The 27077-nt window shown below is 42.6% G+C and overlaps 1 protein-coding gene and 2 pseudogenes across 1 annotated transcript in view; 2 read left to right on the top strand and 1 right to left on the bottom strand.

The window, feature by feature from the left end:
- Positions 1-27077, top strand: part of MCCC2 (methylcrotonyl-CoA carboxylase subunit 2) — a 77361-nt gene that overhangs the window by 3549 nt on the left and 46735 nt on the right. Inside the window, exons 2-6 of the mRNA XM_070774564.1 lie at positions 2254-2320; positions 13805-13889; positions 15536-15637; positions 19195-19322; positions 20799-20911. Of these exons, the coding sequence (XP_070630665.1) occupies positions 2254-2320; positions 13805-13889; positions 15536-15637; positions 19195-19322; positions 20799-20911 (495 nt within the window). The remainder of the gene's footprint in view (positions 1-2253; positions 2321-13804; positions 13890-15535; positions 15638-19194; positions 19323-20798; positions 20912-27077) is intronic.
- On the bottom strand, positions 404-1276 carry LOC109574648 (large ribosomal subunit protein eL15-like; annotated as a pseudogene).
- On the top strand, positions 3942-13793 carry LOC139177989 (peptidyl-prolyl cis-trans isomerase FKBP2 pseudogene; annotated as a pseudogene).

Here is a 27077-nt window from a genome sequence, read left to right as displayed (position 1 = left end):
TTGCAAGCCTGTTTTCTGGAAATCACTTAAGTGGGCCTTTTTAAAGACCCTTGAAGGAAAAAAACTGGTTCAAGAAAACCAGCAATTAAATTTCAAAATCAAACCATTTATGAAGATAGCAAGCCAAGAATTGGGGTAATTCGTCTTCTGTATTTCCTACACTCAAATCCACCCTGGGAAATAGAAGCCTAGTCTACGGGAGGACGTGATGGAACAAGCAGAATGAGGTGGTAAGGGCAACCACAGCTGGCGCCCAGCAAGTCTGGAACTGTGAGGCTCGTTTGAGCAGGGATGGGAACTGTAGACAACATGAAGTTGGAGGCCAATTGAACTTGCATTGACACCAACGATGAGTTTTCTCAATAGCATTTTCAAGAGTGGAGTGACTTGACCATTGCCTGTATTAGCAGTAGCGGTGGAGCTGGAGAGTATTGCGCCTTCTCCACGCTGTGAGAGCCACTAATAGTGTGGTGGAACTTGTGGCCCTTGCCCAGGCCGCGGCTCTTTCTGCCTGCAGATGTCAGCCCCCGCATTTCCCTGTGCTTGTGGACTGGTTTGGTGATCCACTGGGTGCCAGGGTTTCTTCTGATAACTTTATGGAATGGATCAATGAGAATAACCTCAAAAAATTTGTACGTAGAATCTTCACCAACCCAGTAGGAATTCAGGACCCTCAGGGCCCCACGGTGGTGGCCAGCACGCTCCTCCGCAACCGACTGCAGGCTTCAAGCAAACTTGAGCTGGTTGACACCATGGTGGACAGGCTTGCCGTAGGCGGCACCCTTAGGAACTGGGCATTTGCGGCCCCTGCAGCGCACACGGATCCGGTATATGACATAGCCTTGTTTGGCCTTGTAGCCCAGGCTGTGCGCCTTGTCAGGCCGAGTGGGGCCCAGAGCGTGAGGATCGGTGCAGTGCCGAGAGCTGGTGGTACTGCCAGCAGTGCACCTGCAGCAGGAAGCACGTCACGTCCAACTGCTTCTTCCTCCACAGCTCCTGGATGTACTTGTAGGCGCCCACATCGGCTCACCCTTATGGCTGCCCTCTTTTCTTTTTTAAAGTTCTGGCTGCATTGTGTCTTCACTGGTATGTACTGGTATAGTTGTCCTGTGGCATGTGGGATCTTAGTTCCCCAACCAAAGATTGCACCCACATCCCCTGCTTTGAAAGGCTGATTCTTAACCACTAGACTACCAGGGAAGTCTCTGCTCCACTTGTTTCTTATTCCAGGACCCAGAATGAAGGGGCAGTGGCAGCTGTGGGATGCTCCTCTCATCATGGAAGTCTGGGGCACAAGAGGAAAGAGTGTGGAAGTACCTTGTCCCTCTTAAAGGCTCTGCTTGCAGTTGGTACACTGTCCCTTTTGCCTACATTCCACTTGTCAAATCACATAATGTGGACAGATTCAGAGATTGATTTTATTTTTCTAGTTTTTGGCGGTGTCTCGTGGTTTGTGGGATCCTAGCTCCTTAACCAGGGATTGAATCTGTGCCCTTGGCAGGGCAGTGAAAGCCTGGAATCCTAACTACTGGACCACCAGGGAATTTCCCTCTGATCCTTTTAAAACATAAAATAGGATCCGTTTTCCCCTGGGCTTTGTTTTTAAGTGTAAATTGTCAGTAAGTGTAAAAGCAAGTATTTCTGAATTGGTTGGTGTCTCCTCACAATAGTATTTGATAGGACAGAAAAAGAAGATGGCATTCTAACCCTCCAAGAGGTTATATTCCCGAACAAAGTAAAGCAAGTAGAGGTAAGCTCAGTAGGCGTGTAAGGAAGGAAGTGGGTAAAATGAGTGGCAGTAGCCAAAAACTAAGTTGGAGATGAGATGGAATATGAATTAGGCTTTAAAAGGGGATGGTGAGGGACTTCTCTGGCAGTCCAGTGGTTAAGACTCAGCGTTTCCACGCATGCCAGGGGCATGAGTTTCATCTCTGATCAGGGAACTAAGCTTCCACATGCCTTGAGGGGTGGCCAATAAATAGATAAATAAATAGAGGGTGAGATTTATATAGATGGACTAGAGAGGGGTCGTGGTAGTGCAGAAGACATTGAGCAAAGACAGAGAGGCATGAGCTAACTTTTTTAGTTTATGTTGGAGTTGGCTCAGTACGGAAGTGGCCCAGTGTGGAGGCCACATACGGTTGGCATCTAATGCTGTGCTCCTTAACCCTCGTTATGGTGAAAAAAAAAAAAAAAAAAACCTTCATTGGTTTCCTATAATACTCTCCCTCTTTTTCCTTGCTTCTCTTTTAGGAAAACTATGAACAGATGAAAGCACTAGTAAATCAACTCCACGAGCGAGCACAGAGCATCAGACTAGGTAAGCGCTCAGTTACTCTTCAGTTTATGCTTTTAATTAAGCTGTCCCTTTATTTGTTTTAGAAAAACTAGTAGCATCAGCGCTTTGACTCTTCAAGACTGTGCATTTGCTGTGGGTGGGAATGTAAATTGGGGCAGCCACTGAGTAAGACAGTATGTTGTTGTTGCTAACTCGTGTCCGACTCTTTTACGACCCCATGGACTGTAGCCCACCAGGCTCCCCTGTCCACACGATTTCCCAGGCAAGAATACTGGAGTGGGTTGCCATTTCCTTCTCCAGGGAATCTTCTCCATCTAGGGACTGAAGCTGCGTCTCCTGCATTGGCAGGTGGATTCTTCCCTGAGCCATCAGGGAAACCATGTAACACAGTGTGGAGGTTCTTAAAAAGTAAAAATAGAGTTACCATATGATGCAGCAATCCCACTCCTCGGCTTATATCTGGAAAAGATGAAAGCTCTTAATTCCCCAGTGTTCATAGCAGCATGGTTTACAAGAGCCAAAAACATGGAAACAACCCAGATACCTATCAACAGGTTATTAGTTTAAGATGTGATATATATGTATATATATATACATGTGGATATATGCTCAGTCATAAAAAGAGAATGGAATATTGCCATTTCTAGCAACATGGATGGACCTAGAGAATATCATACTAAGTGAAGTAAGTCAGGAAGAGAAAGACAAATATTATATAATATCATTTATATATGGAATCTAAAAAATAATGCAAATGAATCTATGTACAAAGCAGAAACAGACATGGAGGATAGCTCAGTGGTGGAGCATTTGACTGCAGAACAGGCACAAAGACATAAGAAACAAACTTCGGGGAAAGGAAAGGGGGACAGAGAAATTAGGAGTAGCGATTAACAGATAAAAAGTTAATACACACAAAATAGACAAGCAGCATGGATTTACTAAACATGGAGAACAGTGTTTACTATCTTGTGATCACTGGTAATGGAAAATAAACTGAAAAAAATATATATAAATGAATCACTTTGCTGCACACCTGAAACTAACACAATATTGTTATTTAACTATATTTCAATTTAAAAAAGCCTGCATTTGTCGGCATGCAGACATTTTATTTTTTCCTGGTATTTGGTCAGTTTTTTTGCCATTATTTGGGGGAAAGTAGAAATTCAGATTCATCATTTTTTTTTTTTTTTTTTGTCCACACTCTGTGGCTTGTGGGACCTCAGTTTCTCAACCAGGGATTGAACCTGGGCCGTGGCAGTGAAAGCACCAAATGCTAGCCACTAGAGCACCAGAGAACTTCCTCATCAGTATTTTAAACTGTTTCTTCTTAAGCTTTTTATTTCAGTCACAGGATCACACTGAAATTTTTGTTTTACTTGAAGCAACTAAAAACATTTTCTGTTCATCATATTCATACTATATACTGTATTTTGCATAATTGTGCTTTTTCTGCTGTGTTGTATAATTTGGAAATAATTTCTGTGTGGGTTTATTGCTAATTAAATAAATGAGATTTCCTAAAAACTTTGTAAATTGTCATTTTTTATTTTTAAATTGTGGACATAATAGACATTCTTTTTCTTGGAAGAAATTGCATCATAGGAATATAAAATGCTAATGTTTAAATAAGTGTTTAAATAATGTTTAAATAAGTACTAACTTATTCAACTTCTGTTGTGCCTTTATTGGTATATATGATAATTTACTTTAGAAGGCTCTGTGACTTGAAATAATAGCCATTTCCAAAGTAAGAGTCCTCATGTTGTAGTACCTGAGAAGGAGCTATTTGAATTTTATGGCCTTCATTTAAAAAGAGTTCTCTGACTCCAGGGGCACAGCGAGGAGAGAGATGAGGCTGAGTTGGGTCTTGACAGTACTGTCCATCTGCCTGAGCGCCGTGGTCATGGCCACAGGGGCCGAGGGCAAACAGAAGCTGCAGGTCGGAGTCAAGAAGCGGGTAGACCACTGTCCCATCAAATCGCACAAAGGGGACGTCCTGCACACGCACTACATGGGGAAGCTAGAAGACGAAAGAGTTTGACAGCAGCCTGCCCCAGAACCAGCCCTTTGTCTTCTCCTTGGGCACAGGCCAGGTCATCCAGGGCTGGGACCAGGGGCTGTTAGGGATGTGTGAGGGGGGAAAGCGGAAGCTGGTGAGTCCATCAGAGCTGGGGTATGGAGATCAGGGAGCTCCCCCAAAGATTCCAGGTGGTGCAAACTTGGTGATCGAGGTGGAGCTGCTCAAAATCGAGCGACGTTCAGAACTGTAGCCAAACTGGAGCGGGGCGGTGGAGAGGCCCCCATCTGGGACCAGACTGTTTAAAGAAAGAAAAAAAAACCTTCAGTTCAGTCGCTCAGTCCTCTCAGACTCTTTGCGACCCCATGAATGGCAGCACGCCGGGCCTCCCTGTCCATCACCATCTCCCGGAGTTCACTCAAACTCATGTCCATCGAGTCGGTGATGCCATCCAGCCATCTCATCCTCTGTCATCCCGTTCTCCTCCTGCCCACAATCCCTCCCAGCATCAGAGTCTTTTCCAGTGAGTCAACTCTTCGCATGAGGTAGCCAAAGTACTGGAGTTTCAGCTTTAGCATCATTCCTTCCAAAGAACAGCCAGGGCTGATCTCCTTTAGAATGGACTGGTTGGATCTCCTTTCAGTCCAAGGGACTCTCAAGAGTCTTCTCCAACACCACAGTTCAAAAGCATCAATTCTTCAGAGCTCAGCTTTCTTCACAGTCCAACTCTTACGTCCATACATGACCACTGGAAAAACCATAGCCTTGACTAGACGGACCTTTGTAGGCAATGTAATGTCTCTGCTTTTCAATATGCTATGTAGGTTGGTCATAACTTTTCTTCCAAGAAGTAAGCGTCTTTTAATTTCATGGCTGCAATCACCATCTGCAGTGATTTTGGAGCCCCCAAAAATAAAGCCTGACACTGTTTTCACTGTTTCCCCATCAAAAACCTTAAGATCCCCCCCAAAACAAACAAACAAAAAAAGAATTCTCTTCAATATCCTCATAGATAGAATCTGTTTGGTCTATCAACCTGTAGTTTAAGGGTGTTGTATTCCTGGATATGATCTTATCACATTCAGAGGACAGACTTTGAGTAGAAGTCATTAGTGAAATAATTTGGCAAAATCTTAGTGGATTTGTTTAAATTAAAATATTTTTATATGTTTTTTCTTCTAAGCACTTTAAGGATGGAGACAAGGTAATTGATTGATGGTAGATGGACAGAAAGATCATCTAAAATTGTGTATTCATTTGTATAGGCAATAGGAAAGAAATAAGCTCAGTATTTTCATCCTTTGTAGAATTTTGAGGGTGGTAGTTACTCCAATAAGTAAACCACTTTGGTCCAGTTATTTAATCCCTCTTGAACATTTTCAGTACCTCATTTGTAACTTGAGACTCAAGAGTGGGTCTGTGAAGTACAAGCACACATTTCTGTCTTCTTTTGACTTAATAGATTAATCAAAGTTAATTGAAAAAAACCATAAACGAGATCCATTTGGAATATACTGGTCTCTGCCTTTTGTACTGTAGTAGTTTCATGTCAACGGAGAAGGCAACGGCACCCCACTCCAGTACTCTTGCCTGGAAAATCCCATGCACGGAGGAGCCTGGTGGGCTGCAGTCCATGGGGTCTCGAAGAGTCGGACAGACTGACTTCACTTTCATTTTTCACTTTCATGCATTGGAGAAGGAAATGGCAACCCACTCCAGTGTTCTTGCCTGGAGAATCCCAGGGATGGGGGAGCCTGGTGGGCTGCCGTCTTTGGGGTTGCACAGAGTTGGACACGACTGAAGTGACTTAGCAGCAGCAGCAGTTTAGTGTCAAAATCAATTAAATCCTCTAAAAGTTACCATGACATGAACAAGTGGATATGAAATTCAATGTGGGGCCAGGTGAAGCAAAGACCTCATTCAGGTGGCAGTAATTGCTCCCATTCTATCTATAAGGATATAGGGGAGAATTAAAAAAAAAAACAGGCGAAGACGATAAACTTCCTATAGGTCCTTCTGTATTCTGTGTTCTCAGTCGTATCTGACTCTTTTTGGCCCCATGGATTTAGTCCACTGGGCCCCTCTTTCCTGGAATTTTCCAGGCGAGAATACTGGAGTGGGTTGCCATTTCCTACTCCAGTGGATCTTTCTGACCCAGGGATTGAACCCATGTCTCTTGTGTCTCCTGTATTGGTAGGCAGATTCTTTACGCCTGTGCCACCTGGGAAGCCATTTCTTCTAGGTTAGGTACTTGTAATATAAGAAGAATATTATTTTGATAGTGGCTGTATCCAGTCCCTTTGGTTGTAAGTCACAAAGATCCAAATCAAACTTGTTTGATCCAGAAGCCAACAACCAAACCATGCAAAGGAAGTGCTGAATGACCAGGGGACTCCAAGCCCTCCAGGACTCACTGTCTCTGCCCCTTTTCTCTCATTTAAGGATGCCTGTGTATGTTAGACCACATTCTCTTCTCCATGAGGTGGGGAGCTAGGTTGCTCGGAGGCCAGCAACAATCTGAAGTAAATTGTAAACGGTCAGTTTATAATGTGAAGCAAAGATCTAGTTATCCTTTCACCTCCAATCTGGAAAACTTTGATGGGTTCTCTGGGGTCCCGTGTTCTCTCCTCAGCCCAGTCACTGTATCCAGTGGGGTGTGGTACTTCACAGTGCCAGCCTGGACCCATGTCCACCAGGACTCCAAGACAGTGTGCAGCTGGCAGCCCTTGAAACTTCATGGAGGTAGCAGTGGTTTTCAGGAAAGAAGGAAAGGAAAGCAGGCAGTCAAAAAGCAAAGAATGTCAATTACACTGTCTCCAGACCACCCTGGGCTTCCTTGGTGGCTCAGTGGTAAAGAATCCAGCTGCAATGTGAGAAACAAGGGTTCTGTCCCTGAGTGGGGAAGATCTCCTGGAGAAGGAAATGGCAGCCCGCTCCAGTATCCTTGCCTGAGAAATCCCATGGACAGAGGAGCCTGGAGGGCTGCAGTCCATGGGTTGCAAAGGAGTCGGACACGACTTCGTGACTAAACAGCAACAGTTCAGATCAGATCAGTCGCTCAGTCCTGTCCGACTCTTTGCAACCCCATGAGTCGCAGCACGCCAGGCCTCCCTGTCCATCACCAACTCCCGGAGTTCACTCAGACTCACGGCCATCGAGTCAGTGATGCCATCCAGCCAGCTCATCCTCTGCTACCCTAATTTCTGTCTAGGAAGAGAGGGGTGTGTAAATAGGAGGGTGAGTTGTAAAAACAGAGGTAGTGGACATTTGTCATTCTTTTTGACCAGGTAGCTCCTGAACCCCTATTCTAAGTGTGAGGAAATGGTGTTAAAAAATGACATGAGTTTTTGTCTATTGGATATGATTTGAGAGGCAAGATATCCTGCTGGTATGCTTTTCAGAAAGATGACTAGAATCATAGTCTTGAAGTCATCTTGGAATAAGGCATTGTCTCCTGAAAAAGAATCAGAACCCTTGGGGAAATGAAAGTATGTTTTGTTGGGAGCAGAACTGAAGAGTTAATTATTCCCTTTGGATGTTAAGCCTAATGGGTCTGACTAAGAAGCAGTAGAGGCCTCCAGCGCTGGGCCTCTGCTGGGGATGGCAGGTTCTGACCCTCTGGCGGTCTGATTTCTGCAGGAGAGCAGAGCATTGAGTGGGGCTCCTTGGGAGGGAAGCCAGGGAAGGACAGACAGCCGTCCTCACGGTGTTGCCTGGTGTTAACACTGTTATGCTAGGAAAGTGGGTATTACAAGGTACATATAATGTACAAGTGATATACACTTCTGTCCATGGGATTCTGTAGGCAAGAATACTGGAGTGGGTTGCCATGCTGTCCCCCAGGGCATCTTACCCTCCCAGGGATCAAACCCATATCTCTTACATCTCCTGCATTGGCTGGCAGGTTCTTTACCACTAGCGCCATCTGTGAAGCCCTATGTTATTCATATGTAACATATCAGTAATATCTCTAAAGACACATTAAAAAATATATTTTATTGGAGTATAGTTGATTTACTATGTTATGTTAATTTGTGCTGTATAGCAAGCAAAGTTCAGTGATTCTTGTTCATACTCTTTTCCATTATGGTTTATCACAGGATATTCAATATCCCTGTGCTATGCAGTAGGATCTTTTTGTTTATCCTATATATAATAGCTTGCATCTGCTAATCCCAAACTTCCTGTCCATCCCTCCGTGACCCCCCTCTCCCTCTTGGCAACTACAAGTCTATTCTCTACGTATATGAATCTGTTTCTGTTTCATCCATTCAGTTCAGTCGCTCAGTTGTGTCCCAGTCTTTGTAACCTCATGGGCTGCAGCACGCCAGGCCTCCCTGTCCATCACCAACTCCTGGAGTCTACTCAAGCTCATGTCCATTGAGTCGGTGATGCCATCCAACCATCTCATCCTCTGTCATCCCCTTCTGCTCTCACCTTCAATCTTTGCCAGCATCAGGGTCTTTTCAAATGAGTCAGCTCTTTGCATCAGGTGGCCAGAGTATTAGAGTTTCTGCTTCAGCATCAGTCCTTCCAAAGAATGTTCAGGCTTGATTTCCTTTAGGGTGGACTGGTTGGATCTCCTTGCAGTCCAAGGGATTCTCAAGAGTCTTCTCCAACACCACAGTTCAAAAGCATCAATTCTTCAGTGCTCAGCTTTCTTTATAGTCCAACTCTCACATCCATATGTGACTACTGGAAAAACCATAGCCTTGACTAGACGGACCTTTGTTGGCAAAGTAATGTCTCTGCTTTTTAATATGCTATCTAGGTTGGTCATAACTTCTCTTTCAAGGAGTAAGAGTCTTAATTTCATAGCTGCAGTCACCATCTGCGGTGATTTTGGAGCCCCCCAAAGTAAAGTCTGTCACTGTTTCCATTGTTTCCCCATCTATTTGCCATGAAGTGATAGGATCAGATGCCATGATCTTAGTTTTCTGAATGTTGAGCTTTAAGCCAACTTTTTCACTCTCCTCTTTCACTTTCATCAAGAGGCTCTTTAGTTCTTCTTCACTTTCTGCCATAAGGGTGGTGTCATCTGCATATCTGAGGTGATTGATATTTCTCCCACCAATCTTGATTCCACCTTGTGCTTCTTCCAGCCCAGCGTTTCTCATGATGTATTCTGCATATAAGTTAAATAAGCAGGGTGACAGTATACAGCCTTGACGTACTCCTTTTCCTATTTGGAACCAGTCTGTTGTTCCATGTCCAGTTCTAACTGTTGCTTCCTGACCTGCATACAGATTTCTCAAGAGGCAGATCAGGTGGTCTGGTATTCCCATCTCTTTCAGAATTTTCCACAGTTTATTGTGATCCACACAGTCAAAGATTTGGTATAGTCAATTAAGCAGAAATAGATGTTTTTCTGGAACTCTCTTGCTTTTTCAGTGATCCAGTGGATGTTGGCAATTTGATCTCTGGTTCCCCTGCCTTTTCTAAAACCAGCTTGAACATCTGGAAGTTCATGGTTCACGTATTGCTGAAGCCTGGCTTGGAGAATGTTGAGCATGACTTACTAGCGTGTGAGATGAGTGCGATTGTGTGGCAGTTTTTGTTTCATAGATAAGTTCCTTTGTGTCATGTTTTAGACTCTGCGTATAAGTGAAATCACATGGTGTTTGTCTTTCTAATTTACTTCCCTGAGTGGGCAGTCTGTAGGTCCCTCCCTTTCGCTGCAGATGGCATTGCTTCATTCTCTCTTATGGCCGAGGAGTGCTCTGTTGTGTGTATGTGTATGTGTGTATCCATCACATCTTCTTCATTCATCTGTCAGTGGGCATTTAGCTTGTTTCCATCTCTTGGCTGTTGTGAATAGTATTGGTATGAACAGAGGGGTGCATGTGTCTTTTCGAATTATGATTTTGTCTGGCTGTGTGCCCAGGAGTGGGATGGCCAGTTCACGTGGCAACTCTATTTTTAGTTTTTTGAGGAACCTCCATACTGTTTTCCATAGTGGCTGTACCAATTTACATTCCCACCAACAGTGTAGGCGTTTTCGCCGCACCTTCTCCAGCATTTGTTATATGTAGACTGTTTACTGATGGCCATTCTGAATGCTGTGAGGTGGCAGTTCACTGTAGTTACGTTTTGCATTTCTCTAATCATATTGATGTTGAGCATCTTTTTATGTCCCCCTTGACCTCATGTATAGATATCCTCAGTTTTGAATTCATAACATTTCCGAAGTAATTTTCAGGTAAGAGGAAGGGACAGTGTTTCAAGTTGCTTCGGAGGTTAACCCTCGAAGTTTTCATCTAAGAGAACTTGTGGTAAGTAAAAAGGTTGGCAATAATGGATGGATTCTCGTCCTCCGTTTTGTGTCTTCTTTTCCTCCGCCTCACTGCTACCGTTATTTCAGATTTCTTCTCAGGGCACCATGTTTGCTTCCCCTTTGGTTCCCACAGAGCATGTAGGGGGCTTCCCTGGTGGCTCAGCGGCAAAGAATACACCTGCAAGGAGGGAGGCACAGGTTCTATCCCCCCGTTTGGAAGATCCCCTGGAGGGTGGCATGGCAACCAACTGCAGTATTCTTGCTGGGAGAATTCCATGGACAGAGGATCCTGGTGGGCTGCAGTCCATGGGGTCGCAAAAAGTCAGACACAACTGCAACGGCTAAGCACACAACGGCTAAGCATGTGGCATATAGGATGGCTGGGAGCGACTTAGTCGTTCCTATAGGTGGAATGAGCATTACCGCAGCTGTGTTATTTGTGCTAGCCAGAATTCAAGTATTTTGATTAACAAGTTAACTGAAGGCCTGTAAGTGTTTTGATAGTTTCAGAAGTGCTTAGTTTTTCTAAAACTGGGTAATAACTTTATTGATATAGAAAAATGCAAATAGTTCTGGTGGTTGAAACAAGGGCCTCTTAATGACCTTAAGATAAGGCTTATGTATGTTTTTTAAAATATTATTTTATTAATAGTTGATTTACAGTGTCATGTTAATTTCTGCTGTATAGCAAAGTGATTCAATTATACATATATACACATTTTTCATATTCTAATTATGGTTTGTTACAGGATGTTGAATAGTTTCCTGTACCCTGTACTATATAGTAGGACTTTGTTGTTTAAGGACTTTGTGTAGTTTTAAAAACACTTTGGAGTGGAAGTTAAACTGCATGTCTGTAGCTCCAGCAATGCGTATAGCATCACTGAAGTGACCACAGTTAAGCATTTGTGCTGAGCATGCAGAGGCTGACCGCTATGTCTCAACTGCCCCCTGGTGACAGGAATGAAAAGATGGTATAAACTGTAAAATCCTTCCTGATTTGAGGAGTGTTAAAATGTGAACAAAATGCGTGTTTTAGAATCAGTGCAATAGGGTAAATGAGATTGAAGGAAAACATGGCTTTTCCAGCTCTGAGTCTGTGGGAGTGGAGATAATTAATGCAAGTCTTTAAGAGTTAGTGTTTAGAAAACTAAGGTGCTGTGACATGCTGTCTTTCTGTGGTCTGCATGAATTCTGTGACCTGAGAATTTATATCAAGGATAGCACTCTTTCTGGTTTTTCCTAATAAAATCTGAATTCACTAGGTGCTCTTAATAGCAAAGTCAAGGTTTAGGCAGAACAATAATATTGGTCTAAGTACTTAAAAAAAACCGGACAACCCACAGATCTGTTTTCTTACCTCTTTTTCATCTCACCCTCCCCTGCTGTCCTTATCCTGGTAGCCACTGAGTGGAGCCTTGTGTCCCTCGGCTCTCCAAAGACCCTTACCCAAGCCTCGTCTTCTTTGTAGTGCCTTAGGTTCACTTTTCTTTAATATTTATTTTTAAACAGCTTTATTAAGGTATAATTGGCATGTGATAAACTGCAGTATTTTAAGTGTACGGTTTGATGAGTTTTGACATACGTATATACCCGTGAAACTGTCCCTGCCATCGAGATGATGATGAAAATGTCACTCAGAAGTTTGCTCTGCCCTCTGTCACCCTCCTGTTCCCACTCTCTCCTACCCCCACACATACCTCACTTAGGAACTCTGAATTCCCTGGGGCTGGGAGAAAGGAGGAAAGCCGTTTGATTTAATTCACACTATCTTGTAAGTCTTTCCCTCCCAGAATTGTTTTCTTTTTAAAAGATTAGATGTATGATATGTTCTTCTTGGTTACCTTAAGGCAGGCTTAGTCTTAAAAATAAGCCCTCTACCTCTTCAGAAAAAAATTAAACATCCCCTTAGATACAGGAAAGTCTGATTTGAAAATAAAGTTGTGCTACCTGGAGGCTTCTTTGAAATCTGTATGAATGTATTTTCTCACCTAAAAAAACAAATCGTTTTTTAAAATAGCTAAACATTTCAGTGGACAAGGAGTTTATTAAGATGAAATTCTTAGGCAGCAGTGAAGGTAAAGATACTAAGGTGCGATATGATGGTCTGTTCTGCTTGGTTACTGTGGTTTGCTGAGGGTAGGGTGTGGCTGTTCCCCAGGTACTGAGCCTGGCAGCTCTCAGGCTGGGTGAGGCTCCGTTCACCCCTCACCTCAAACAGCCTCATGGGTCGGTTACCCCAGCGAACTCTTCAGTCACTGTGATTTCCTTCTGTCTGGGGCAAAGTCAGGAAACACTGAAGACAATCTCTGAGTCAGGATAGTAACAAGAGGGGACTTTTTTTTTCTTTTTGGCCCCACGACTGTGGCATGCACAGTCTCAGTTCCCCCGCCCAGGAATCCAACCTATGCCCCCTGCAGTGGAAGCACAAAGTCTGAACCACGGCACTGCAGGGAAGTCCCCACAGGGGCTGTTTTAGTTATTATATAATGTGTTCAACTCTCTCCTGTTTGAGGGCCGTAAAAGTGATGGGTCGCTAGTGGCACCTTGGCTTCCCAGGTGGCGCTAGAGGTAAAGCACCCACCTACCAATGCAGGAGATGTAAGAGACTCGGTTTCGATCCCCGGATCAGGAAGATCCCCTGGAGGAGGAAATGGCAACCCACTCCAGTGCTCTTGCCTGGAGAATCCCATGGAACTAGGAGCCAGGCGGCCTATCGTCCATGGTGTCGCAGAGTCGGACACGACTGAAGCGACTTAGCACGCACAGAGTGGCACCTTTAGCCAAGATTTGTTGTGTATATTATGGAAGTCAGAAAATGCTTTTTACCTGGTACAGATGATGTTAGAAACATTTCAAATTTTATAGAGCATATAGTACAGTGCTAGATATTTATAATGGGTGTAATATGTATGGTGGAGATGAGGCAGTATTTGCAGTATGTGAGATGCAGAGAAGCATATTACATTATTTCCTTAAGTAATTACTGCTGAATTTAGAAAATGTATAATATACTGTGGGCTTATAATACACTGATTTTTTAAAAAATTCCAGTTTGAATGATCTGAAAAATTATCTGTTTTTCATAGGATATGTTAATTTTTTTTGTTTGCATTAAGTGTTATATGTTTTTCTGGTATTCAGTTGAATGAAGACCTTATATTGAATTCATCTCATCTATAATGTTTTTGTTTTTTTTTAATCACAGGAGGTGGTGAGAAAGCCAGAGCACGGCACATATCAAGAGGAAAACTGTTACCCAGAGAAAGAATTGACAATCTCATAGACCCAGGGTTGGTACATAACCCAGGTGTTGGCTCAGGGTGTCCTCTGTTCCATGGTACTTTCTTGGTTGTTTTTTTTCTTTTTTGGCTGTGCTGTGCAGCTCTCGGGATCTTGGTTCCCCAACCAGGGATTGAACCCAGGCCCGTGGCAGTGAGGTGCAGAGTCCTAACCATCGGACCGCCAGGAAATTCCCATCTTAGAAAGTTTTGTGAAATAAGTGGTTTTACGTTCTGGTTCTTACCTAAGCTTCAGCAACAAGTGTTTGTTGTGAGGCTGCTGTATGTCAGGTGCTATTCTAGGTGCTAGCGATGCAGCAGTGGGCAAAGCAGACCAAGTTCCTTGCCCTGCTGGAGCTTACAGGGGAGCAGGAGGAGACAGGAAATAATTGATAAATGTCACAAATTATATAATAAGTCAGAAGGTGATACATGTCATGGGAAAAAAAGAAAAGGTAGGCCAGGGTTACAAGAGAGAAAGATGAAGATCAAGTTGCAGTTTCAAATGAGGTGGTGACATTTGAGCAAAGATTGGAAGGAGTGGAGAGAGATGGGCTGTATATATCTGGGGAGAGGGGATTACAGGTGGATGGAGCAGCCAGTGCGAAGTTTCTGTGGTGGGAGCTGGGAGTGGGTCACAGATGCCAATATGCCGAAGGGCCCGGGAGGCCGTCTCGTGGGAGCAGAGGTTTGGTGAAGTGGGGAGTAGCGGAAGATGGGGTCAAATTCATAACGCGTTTGTGGGTCAGTGTCAGAGTTTGGACTTTTACTCTGAAAGAAACGGGGAGACTTGGTAGGACTTACCTGACTTATGTTTTGAAAAGGTATTCTGGCCACGTGTGTGAGTAGACTGTGGGGCTCGAGGGTGGAAGGGCCAGGACCAGTTAGAGAAATGAAGATTCAGAAGTATCGTTTCTGCGGACATGCACACACGTGCCCAGCCTGGAGACAAACAGCATTAACACCTGGTGTGCATTAACACACTAGTGTATATACCGTTAACACCTACACTATTTTCATGCAAATGCGGATCAGACACACTTTTTTGTTTGTTTTAGAAAAATGGAATCTTGTGTTTTATAACCCCCTTCTCCCCCTCCCCCACTGCCCTTAATGTATCTTGAACATTTAAGTGAGAGAATAATAACAGTGGCTAAGAGCCTGGTCCCCTATTAGAGAGCTTATCAAAGCAGCTCTGCCACGTACTGGTAGTCATGTGACTGCAGACAACTGACCTCATCGCTGTGTTTCAGTTTCCTCACTGGTCAGCGGGGATCCTAGTAGGATCTATAGCAGAAGGTAGTCCTGAGGACTGAATGAGTTAGCATTTCCGAAGCTCCTAGGAGAGGCTGGCACATGGTTAAGTGCTACGTAAGTGTTAGCTGCTGTTCTCTTTCTATATCAATAAGTACATCTGTACAATATCTTCAAAGATAAATGTGTTCCTTTGTGTGGCTATATTGTGTCAATCCCCAAAGTGTTCACACTAGACTTTGTTTTAGACATTCTTCCTTTTGTAAACTTTACATCCAACACACATATTTGAAACGTTGACTCATTAAAGAAAAAAAACTCTTTTCCTTTTCCATGTGTAACTATTCACATATGATTTAAAAAAAGAAAACATTAATTCAAGCAGCATTCTTTCTTCCATTCAGGTCTCCATTCCTGGAATTATCACAGTTTGCGGGTTACCAGTTGTATGGTGATGAGGAGGTCCCCGCAGGTGGCGTTATTACAGGCATTGGGAGAGTGTCAGGGTGAGTATTCTGACCGTGCTCAGCCCCGTGAGTCAGGAAGCAGGCCGACAGGGCAGGGCATCCACCACTCACCGCTTTGCACGTGAGTGTGTGAGTGTCATGCTAGTGATATTATTTAGATCTGAGGCTTCCTACCCAGATGTGTTAGAGTCATCTGTGGAGCTTCAAGGGTAGAAAGTGAAGGGAAAAACCGCAAGCAGTGATCCTGGGGACCCAATACAAACCTTCATACTTAATCAGAATCTCCAGGGTTTGGACTTGGCGTGGGTAGTTTTCCAAGGCTCTTCAGGTGATCTCTTGCACATCTAGAGCAAAAAACCGCTGTCTTAGGGGAGTCGTTCTTAGAGTGTGGTCCCTGGGGAACATCAGCCTCAAGTGAGAACTTGTTAGAAGTGTCAATGGTCAGGTCTTCCCAAAAAGTACTAAGTCATATTCAGGGAGTAGAGCCCCGAAATCAGCATTTAAACAAGCTGTCCGGATTCTCCAGTGCTATCCTTTGAGAACCGCCATAGACTTAGGGCATCTTGATCGCTAGATATTACATTTGTTTGTGTGTATTCTGTATGCTCTCACACTGACCATGCAGTCACTGTTCCTCGTACTGCAATAAACACTCCCCACTGCCTAGTTGTCTTAATCTCCACCACAATCCTGTGAGAAGGGTGCTATAATCATCACCGTTCTGCGGGTAAGGAAACTGCCTTGGAGTGTTAAAATAACTTGCCAAAGATCAAGCCACTGGTAAAACTTGACTTTGAGATCAGGCAGCCTGATCCAGTTGCATTTGACTCGGACTCTGATTTACGTGTGTGTCCCTCCACCTTCACGTGGTTTGTGCCTTCACGGGAGGTGTGACTATAGTCGTTCACCATTGTTGCTTCTTTCTCGCTTCCTTCTTTAACTCCTAAGCCTTACGCCCCAGTGATAAATCAGAGAGACAGAGGGCTAGGGACCAGAACACAGCCTTGCTTCATTCCACTGAAGATTTTAAACTTTGTATCAGTGCTCTTCTCAGACACCCATTCTCTGAGGCGCTCTATGAACATCAGTAGCCAGGGCTCAGTATTGAGTGTATGCACTTTAGCTCACAAGATTCCATGGAGGCAGGGTCTAAGACCAGACAGATTTTGTCTGTTCCCTGAAGCTGCTCTGGTGTTGGATAGTATGACTGGAAAAGAATTCACTTATTCAAACATATAAAGTAGTACTTTGCTATAATTAAAGTGACCTTTCTTACATAATCATATGGTTGAATATGGTTAGCACCCTTTCTCTAGCAGATGATAGATGTTTAAACTAGTTTAAATAAAAAAAGATTTGTTGACTCTTAACTGATTTTGGGCCAAGCCAGATCTAGGAGTTCAAACAGCATCACCAGGCCACCAGGCTGGTGTTTGGTTTTGTTCCTAGGCAGTCTGTTCAGGTCTTGAGGCAGAGCTGGCCGTAGGCTTCCCCAGCTTCTGCTCTATGAGCTTAGCAGCTGTGGTAAGAGGAGAGTTCCTGAGGGCACAGACCCAGGGCCAGGGCCCATCGCTGAACCCACCACATGGACACTGAGTAGAAAGGTCTGGTCCTTGTGCTCACCTCTGAAGATGGATGGACTTTGGGGTCAGTCCTGCTAGAACCACATGGATTAAAAATAGAGAAGAAATAGTTTCTGAAAGAAAGTTTAGTTTTGTTGCCAATATAATAGATGGTGGATAGGCAAAATCAATAGGTGTCTAATACAGTGTATGTATTTTTGTTTTAGCCATGCCTTGTGGCATGCGAGATCTTACTTCCCCAAGCAGGGATCAAATCCATGCCCCATGCAGTGGAGGCATGGCTTCTTAACCACTGGACCACCAGAGGAGTCTGTAATATAATATTTTGTGGCCTTATTTTTCTTCTCATTCTGTACTATGTCTGTGCTTTTGTTCTGTTTTTTTTTTTGGCGGGGGAGCTGCACTAGGTCTTCATTGCTGCACGTGCTCTTTCTCTAGTTGCGGTGAGCGGGGTTATTTTCTCCACTTGTGATGCACAGGTTTCTTATTGTGATGGGTTCTCTGTTGCAGAGCCCAGTCTCTAGGATGTGCAGGCTTCAGTAGTTGCAGCACTGGGGCTCAACAGTTGTGGTTCGCATGCCCTACAGCACGGGGTTAGTAGTTGTGGCACACGAATTTAGTTGTCCTGGGGCACGTGGAATCCTCCCGGACCAGGGATCGAACCAATGTCCCCTGCGTTGGAAGATGGTTTTTAAACCACTGGACCACAAGGGAAATCCTGTGATGTTTCCATAAAACAAGTAAAAGTTACTAGTAATGTCTCTTGTGCAAGGTTGATAGAGGCAAGTGACAGAGTCAGAAGTTCAGCCTCCCTTTGCCTGACTTCATAGCCTGGGCTCTTTCCTGCACCAGAACTTCTTAGCTTTTCTAATGCAGCACCCCCAGGAAAGGGACGAGTGGCCATACTCTGGAGGTGTGGGGTTATGGCCCAGCAGCCTGCCAAGAGCCTCAGTTCCTTTTGAAGTGGTTTATTTAATATTAAAGTCATTAAAAATGTACTTCCCACTCTGTAAAATGTTAATTATAATGTGGGAAAATGCTTGCTGTAACCTAGTGAATAAAATTGATACTCAGAGGAGAGGAACCACTTACCCTAATAAAAGAAATTTAACATTACCTAAGGTCGTGGGCTCAGTTGCTGTTCTCTAGTTCATGTTCAACAAGAACTCACTAAGTTATTTTTTAGAATTCTAGAGAATATAAAGTGAGGTAACGAAAACATCATAAATATAAAGAAGATTAAATTTTGTGAAGACCACACTTCTCTCAAGTTTCAAGTGAGCCTCCAGCCCTTGGTTTTCCTGGCAGCACTCAGCAGGCTCTCTGCTGGCCCTCTTCATTCACTTTCCCGCTTCTTGCTAGTTGCCTGGGGGCCGTGGTACCTGACAAACAGGTTTTGGTGAGAAAGGGCCCCACTAATGACTCATTGTAGTATATGCTTTCAAAAATACTATTTTAAAATTTGCACCTATTGTTACTTTAAGCAGGATAAATGTTGTATTTTTAACTTCTTTTAGTTTTATAGAAAAGCATATGGCAGTAACACGAAGAACTTTTGAAAATATGCAACATACTTTTGATGGCTCAATTTTCCTTTTTGAAAATTACCTTCCTAAAAGGAAATGCTGAAGTTTATCACGAGGGATTTTCTCATCTCGAGACTTGGATTTGTTGTTGTCGTCTTATCATGTTAGGACTGTTTCATTCAAAGAACATTGCAAAATGTGGCTTAGGTTGTCAGTTTTTCTCTGCTAACGTGGGGTGATGATTCTTTAAAAAAATAAGATATGAGTTTGTAAACTTATTAAAAGTGATTCATTTTATATAAATGAATATATGAACAGTGATTAAAGCTCCTATACCATAAGATTGCCTAATGGCTATCATTAGTGATATGTGTTAATACTGGAAATTGCCAGGTTGTATTGGGAATGTGTTATAATGAGATGCAGTTGGTCTTTACTTTTAAAAAATCTCTCATATTCTCTCTCCAATGAAATTTCTGCCTTTCAGAGTAGAATGCATGATTGTTGCCAATGACGCCACAGTCAAAGGAGGCAGCTACTATCCAGTAACTGTGAAGAAACACTTAAGAGCACAAGAAATTGCAATGCAAAACAGGCTCCCCTGCATTTACTTGGGCAAGTTATAAGAACTGTAAAATAAACTGTTATTCAGCTAGAGAAGTAAAAGATTGTTTAGAAGAATATATGACATTATCAATGGGCATTTCAAGAAGAGCTATTGGTTTCTCTCATAATTTCAAAAGAAATACTTATTCTTTGTTAAAACCCTTGGGAGGAAAAGTAAATAAGAACTACCCATTATAATATCACTGAGGAGGAATCCCTGACACTATTTTGGGGTGTGCTGTTTTTTCCTCTACATGAGTGGTGTTTTTTTCCTTCTATATATTTTTGTTTTTCTATTCATCATAATGGATTCAAACTATGAAAAAATAATAGTTAATATTTATGAGTCTCTTGAGTGTCAGATACTAGGTTAAATGCTTGAGTATGTACATAATTTGGGCAAACATAATTTAAAGAAATTTGATTTTCAGTGAAAGTAAATTTATATTTGGAATTAAAATACATTAATCATAAAATCTAAGGATATTTTTTAAAGAACATAAAAGCAAAGCAGTTTAAAATTGGCACTTCCTGGATATTAGCTTAGTTTGTAAAACCAGTATCTGTTGTTCATTTCTGTGAATATTTGAACAGGTACACATGAGATTTCTTTTTCCTATGAAAGTGAATTTACCTGATTGATTTAGAGTGTGAACTGCTTTGCACATATAGAAAACAACAAATGGGACCCTACAGCCTGCAACTGCTGTGCCCAACGCTGTAGGGAAAGCAGTTAAGGGCGTCGTGTTGTCTTGTCTTCCTCATAGTGAATTGGAGACAGGATATAATGTATTAAACGTCAATAGAAGACTCATACTGATAGATATAAGACTAGCTAGCTTTCTGTAACATTGGCTCTGTACGCTCACAGTATGTGCTGAACTAAGTGCTTTGCATACACTATTTCATGTCATCCTGATAACGACCCTGTGGTACACTGCTGTTACCTTCATTTCACAGGTGGGGAAACTGAGGCATAGAATGGCTCAGAAATGCTTCTGTGGTCACACAGCTGTGAAGTAATGAAATTCTGTTTTGAATTCAGCTGACATTCTTATCCACCACTGTTATCACAGTAAAAAGAGAAACAGAAGGCGATGTGTGATAAAATTATCCCATGAATTTGGTAGATGATTTTTGGATTGTTTTTAAAGAGAGAGCGATCCATTTTCAGCTGAACTGGTTAAGGATTTTTTGCGATTTCTGGGGCTAATCCTCAAAGCAGAGAATGTCCTAAATAATTTCAAGTGGAATTTTGTATAGGGGTAGGAGAGCCTAATATGTTTGAAGAAAGCAATACAATTTAGGGAGCTGTGTGGGAAGAATGGAGAAAGAGGCTGAAGAAGAGTTTAGAAAGACAGAGCAAATTTTTTTCTGTGAATGTAATTAAGAACTGGTGCTATTATCATTGAGACAAGTCTTCCTGTGTATAGGATGTTTTGTTCATTGAGATGTACTTATATCTGTTATTTCCCCTGTCTTCAGTTGACTCAGGAGGGGCAAACTTACCTCGACAAGCAGAGGTATTTCCAGATCGAGATCACTTTGGCCGCATATTCTACAATCAGGCAGTTATGTCTTCTAAAAGCATTACACAGGTAATTTCTTATTAATGAGATATGTTGCTTTTTGCATCAAATGTCTTTGCTAACCAGGTATTCTGAGATGACTTAAAAGAGAATTTTACTTTTTTTTGGCTATGCCATGCAGTTTATGGGGTCTTAGTTCCCTGACTGGGGATTGAACCCAGGCCCTTGGCATTGAGAGCATGGAATCCAAACCACTGGAATGCCAGGGAAGTTCCAAAAGAGAATTTAATATACAATTTAGTCTTCAAGAAATCATCTGATAACCTTATGAGATTTCCCTTGTATGTTGTCTGTCTTTTTTCTCTTGTTGCTTTTAATATTTTATCTTTGTCTTTAGTTTTTGTCCATTTGATTACTATGTGTCTTGGTGTGTTTCTCCTTTGGTTTATCTTGCTTGGGACTCTCTGTGCTTCTTGGACGTGGTTGACTATTTCCTTTTCCATGTTGGGGAAGTTTTCAGCTATTATCTCTTCAAATATTTTCTCAGGTCCTTTCTCTTTCTCTTCTGGGACCCATATAATATGAATGTTGGTGCATTTAATGTTGTCCCAGAGGTCTCTTAGGTTGTCTTTATTTCTTTACATTCTTTTTTCTATGTTCTGTTTTGCAGCATTGATTTCTACCATTCTATCTTCAGGTCACTTATCCATTCTTCTGTCTCAGTTATTCTGCTATTGATTCCTTCTAGTATATCATTTATCTCTGTTCTTTAGTTCTTCTAGGTCTTTGGAAACATTTCTTGCATCTTCTCCATTCTTGTTACAAGATCCTGTATCATCTTCACTATCGTTATTCTGAATTCTTTTTCTGGGAGGTTGCCTATTTCTACTTTGTTTAGTTGTTTTTCTGGGGATTTATCTTGTTCCTTCATCTGGGACATAATTCTATTTCTTTTCATTTTAGTTAGCCTTCTGTGATTGTGGTATTAGTTCTGAGGCTGCTAGGATTGTAGTTCTTATTTCTTCTGTCTGCCCTCTGGTGGATGAGGATAAGAGGCTTATACAAGCTTCCTGATGGGAGGGACTGGCTGTGGGCAAAAGTGTCTCTTAGTTTTCCCTGGTGGGCAGGGCCATGCTCAGTAAAACTTTAATACAGTTACCTGCTGATGGGTGGGGCTGTGCTCCCTCCCTGTTAGTTGTTTGGCTTGGAACTGACCAAGTCCTTGAGTCTAGAGACTCTGTGCTGTGTGTGCTAAGACACTTTAGTCATATCCTACTCTTTGCGAGCCTATGGACTGTAGTCCGCCAGGCTCCTCTGTCCGTGGGATTCTCCAGGCAAGAGTACCGGAGTGGGTTGCCATTTCCTCCTCCAGGAGATATTCCACCCAGAGATCGAACCGGTGTCCCTTATATCTCCTGCCTAGACAGATGGGCTTTTACCACTAGTGCCACCTGGGAAGCCCCTTAAGGCTCTGTGATAGGGCTATTGACATCCTCCAAGAGAACTTATGCTGAGACCCATCACCCAGGGCTGCTGCTACCAGTGCCCTTCTCCCTGTGGCAGGCCACTGCCCACCCACGCCTCTGCAGGAGACCCTCACACACTCAGGGGAGGTCTGACTCCGTCTCCTGTAGGGTCAGTGCTCCTTTCCCCTGGGACCTGGGCACACATTGCTTTGTTTCTGTTTCCCCTAGTCCTGTGGAGGTCCTGTAATCCAGTGACTATGGTGAACAGTATGGAAATTTCTTAAAAAAAACAGGAGTCAAACTACCAGCAATGCCACTACTGGGCATATATACCCTGAGAAAACCATAATTGAAAAAGACACACGTACTCCAATGTTCATTGCAGCACTATTTACAATAGCTAGAAAATGGAAGCAACCTAGAAGTTCATCGACAGATGAATAGATAAAGAAGTTGTGGTGCATATATATAGTGAAGTATTACTCTGCCATAAAAAGGAATGCATTTGAGTCAGTTTTAATGAGGTGGATGAACCTAGAGCCTATTACACAGAGTGAGGTAAGTCAGAAAGAGAGACAAGTATCATATATTAACATATAGATACGGAGTCTAGAAGGGTGGTACTGGTGACCCTATCAGCAAGACGGTGATGGAGATGCAGACATAGAGAACAGACTTGTGGACACAGTGGGGAAAGGAGAGGGTGGGACAGATTGAGAGAGTAGCACTGAAACATATACGTTACCATGGGTACAATCAGATAGCCACTGAAAATTTGTTGTATCATGCAGGGAGCTCAAATCCAGAGCTCTGTGACAACCTAGGGGGTGGGATGGGGTGGGAGGTAGGAGGGAGGTTCAAAAAGGAGAGAACATATGTATACCTATGCCTGATTCATGTTGATGTATTGCAGAAACTATCACAATATTGTAAAGCAAGTATCCTCCAACTAAAAATAAATTAAAAAAAAAATAAGATGAACAAACTAGAATTGTATGCATCAACAGAAATAAGTCTCAAAGAATATATTGGGTTAAAAAAAAGTAAATATATAATCAGTTGCTCTGTATGCAAATGTTAAATATATCAAATAACCTATTATTTGTGTCTAAACAGGTACATGGGAAAGATGCACTCAATTTTAGAACAGTGGTTACTTTTGAGGTGGGAGGGAGGAGAAAAAGGCCAGTAGGAGGTCTGTAGAGCCTTCAACTGTATCTGAAATATTTTATTCTTTTAAAAAAATTCAGAAGTAAAGTTAGCCAAATGTCAAGATTTACTGAGACTGGGTATTAAGTAAAGAATATTTATTTTATTCTAATCTTTTTTGTATGTTTGAAATATTTAATAATACTGCTGCGATTCCTTTCGGTTTTTTGTTGTTATTGAATTTCTTAAGTTTTTAGTATTTTTATTAATACTCTAATTAGTCATCACCTGCACTTATTATATCTCTTCTTTATATTCTACTAATACAATGTATTGTTATTTTTATTCTATATTCTACTGTTACTGTTATATGAGCTTCCCAGGTGACGCTGGTGGTAAAGAACCCTCCTGCCAATGCAGGAGACCTAAGGGATGCAAGTTCCATCCCTGGGGCCAGAAAGATCCCCTGGAGAAGGAAATGGCAATCCACTCCAGTATTATTGCTTGGAAAACTTCATGGACAGAGGAGCCTGCTGGGCTAGATTCCATGGGGTCGCAAAGAGTCAGACACGGCTAAGTGACTTAGCAGATTACTGTCATGTGACGACCTTGCCTATCTCTGTGCCTTGTTTATCTAAACAGAAACTTCAACTTTGTTCACTTTTGCACAGTCAGCCCTTCCATCCATTATCTGGTAAGAAATTCTTATTGTGATCTTCTGTCTTTTAGGAGAAATTTCTGGAGGCTAGATGTCTGAAATCAAGGTAGCGCCAGGGCCACGGTGCTTCACAAGGCTCTAAGAAAGACTCTGTTCATCTCCTTGGGTTTCCGATGGCTCCAGGCGTTCCCTCGGCGTGTGGCCGCATGACTCCGGTTTCTGTCTCAGTCTTCACATGGCCTCCTCTTCTGCGTCCCATCTCCTCCTAATAAGGACTCTTGTCACTGGATTACCCCTGGGTAATCCAGAATGATCTTATCTCAAGATCCTTAACCTAATTACATTTGCAAAGACCTCCCCCACCCCCCCAGCATACCCCCCTTTCACCCCCCAGTAAGATCACATTCACAGGTTCCAGAGATTCGAGTGTGGACATTCAACCCACTGTAGACTTCTGCCACCTTGCATGCTTCTTCTGTGCTCTGGCTTTCGGTTCATGTAGCTTCTGTAGAAACCACAAAATACGTCAACCAACATCCAGCAAATATTTGTGGAGAAGCTGCTTTAAGCCAGGCCCTGCACTAGGTAGAGTCTCTGCTCCTGTGGAACCTGAAGCTTAAAGAGTGTTTTAAAAACTGAGACTTTTTACAATTAAAAGTGTCCTATATTTTTAATAAGCAATTATCTGCTTATCATAAAATAGTATGTCTGAGGCATTTGACTGAATGCCTTCAGTTTGCGTATTTAATTTTTGTTTCCTAAAATGTTTTAAAAATTTTATTCATTTATTTGTTTTTGACTGCACTGGGTCTTCATTGCTGTGTGGGCGTTCTCTACCTGCGGCAGGCGGGACTGTTCTCTGTTGGGCTGTGCCGTGCCAGGGTCTCTCGTTGCCGTAGCTTCTCTTGTTGTGGATCACAGGCTCTAGAGTGTGGATTCAGTAGCTGTGGCGCATGGGCTTAGCTGATCCACGGCATATGAAATCTTTCCAGACCAGGGATCAAACCCACGTTCCCTCTGTTGGTGGGTGGATTCTTAACTGCTGGACCAAGAGGAAAGTCTGTATTTCCTAAAAATTTTAACATCAGTATTTCCTTAATTGAGCTCCTTCTCTTAACATTGGTTTTTTTGTATTTCATGCCAGTAGGATGTTTGTGGTTAAGGTTTGCCTTCCTGTATTCTTTTTTTTTTAAATAAATATTTATTTATTTGACTGCCCTTAGTCAAATAGTTGCAGCATACAGGATCTTTTAGTTGTGGCGTGTGGGATCTGGTTCCCTGACCAGGGATCTAATTCAGGCCCCCTGTATTAAGAGCACGGAGGCTTAGCCAGTGGACCACCAGGGAAGTACCCCTCTATTCTATGAACCTTGTCGAATTAAAAAAAATCTGATTGTTATCGTACACTAGCATCTGGGGTGCCTCTTCTAGTCTTTTCCCCAATATATGAATGCTAAACTGGTTATCTGCACTGAAGCTTTACTGAAAAACTCAAGGTATTTATGAGCACTATTCTATCCTGTTGACTTCCCCTTCATTTTTTTTTTTTAAAGAACAAGTACCCCAAAAAATAAGGCCCAAAGAAAAGGACCTTTTCTAACTTCTGCTGTTCCATGAAACTTTTCTTCCTCCCTGGATTACCAGACTTATTACGATTTGGCCCAGTATCTTCATTCCTGACTGCTTAGTCTCCTAAAAACCTTGTTGCTCTTAGAAGTTCCTGCTAACATTAACCTCCTGGAGACCACACAGATTATTTGTTTTGTCATTTTTCCCTTTCCTGAAGTTCTCCGTGTGTGTGTGTTAGTTGCTCAGTTCAGTTCAGTTCAGTCATTCAGATGTGTCTGACTCTTTGCGACCCCATGAATTGCAGCACGCCAGGCCTCCCTGTCCATCACCAACTCCCGAAGTTCATTCAAACTCACGTCCATCGAGTCAGTGATGCCATCCAGCCATCTCATCCTCTGTCGTCCCCTTCTCCTCCTGCCCCCAATCCCTCCCAGCATCAGAGTCTTTTCCAATGAGTCAACTCTTCGCATAAGGGGCCAAAGTACTGGAGTTTCAGCTTTAGCATCATTCCTTCCAAAGAACACCCAGGGCTGATCTCCCTTCAGAATGGACTGGTTGGATCTCCTTGCAGTCCAAGAGACTCTCAAGAGTCTTCTCCAACACCACAGTTCAAAAGCATCAATTCTTTGGCATTCAGCTTTCTTCACAGTCCAATTCTCACATCCATACATGACTACTGGAAAAACCATAGCCTTGACTAGACGGACCTTTGTTGGCAAAGTAATGTCTCTGCTTTTCAGTATGCTATCTAGGTTGGTTATAACTTTCCTTCCAAGGAGTAAGCGTCTTTTAATTTCATGGCTGCAATCACCATCTTCAGTGATTTTGGAGCCCCCCAAAGTAAAGTCTGACACTGTTTCCACTGTTTCCCATCTATTTCCCATGAAAAGTATGGAACCACATGCCATGATCTTCATTTTCTGAATGTTGAGCTTTAAGCCAACTTTTTCACTCTCCTCTTTCACTCTCATCAAGAGGCTCTTTAGTTCCTCTTCACTTTCTGCCTTAAGGGTGGTGTCATCTGCATATCTGAGATTATTGATATTTCCCCTGGCAGTCTTGATTCCAGCTTGTGCTTCTTCCAGCCCAGTGTTTCTCATGATGTACTCTGCATATAAGTTAAATAAGCAGGGTGAAAATATACAGCCTTGATGTACTCCTTTTCTTATTTGGAACCAGTCAGTTGTTCCAGGTCCAGTTCTAACTGTTGCTTCCTGATTTGCATATAGGTTTCTCAAGAGGCCGGTCAGGTGGTCTGGTATTCCCATCTCTTTCAGAATTTTCCACAGTTTATTGTGATCCACACAGTCAAAGGCTTTGGCGTAGTCAATAAAGCAGAAATAGATGTTTTTCTGGAACTCTCTTGCTTTTTCCATGATCCAGCAGATGTTGG

Source organism: Bos indicus, chromosome 20 (assembly GCF_029378745.1).
Source record: "Bos indicus isolate NIAB-ARS_2022 breed Sahiwal x Tharparkar chromosome 20, NIAB-ARS_B.indTharparkar_mat_pri_1.0, whole genome shotgun sequence".
Taxonomy (NCBI): Eukaryota; Metazoa; Chordata; class Mammalia; order Artiodactyla; family Bovidae; genus Bos; species Bos indicus.
This window is presented reverse-complemented; position numbering and strand designations above follow the sequence as displayed.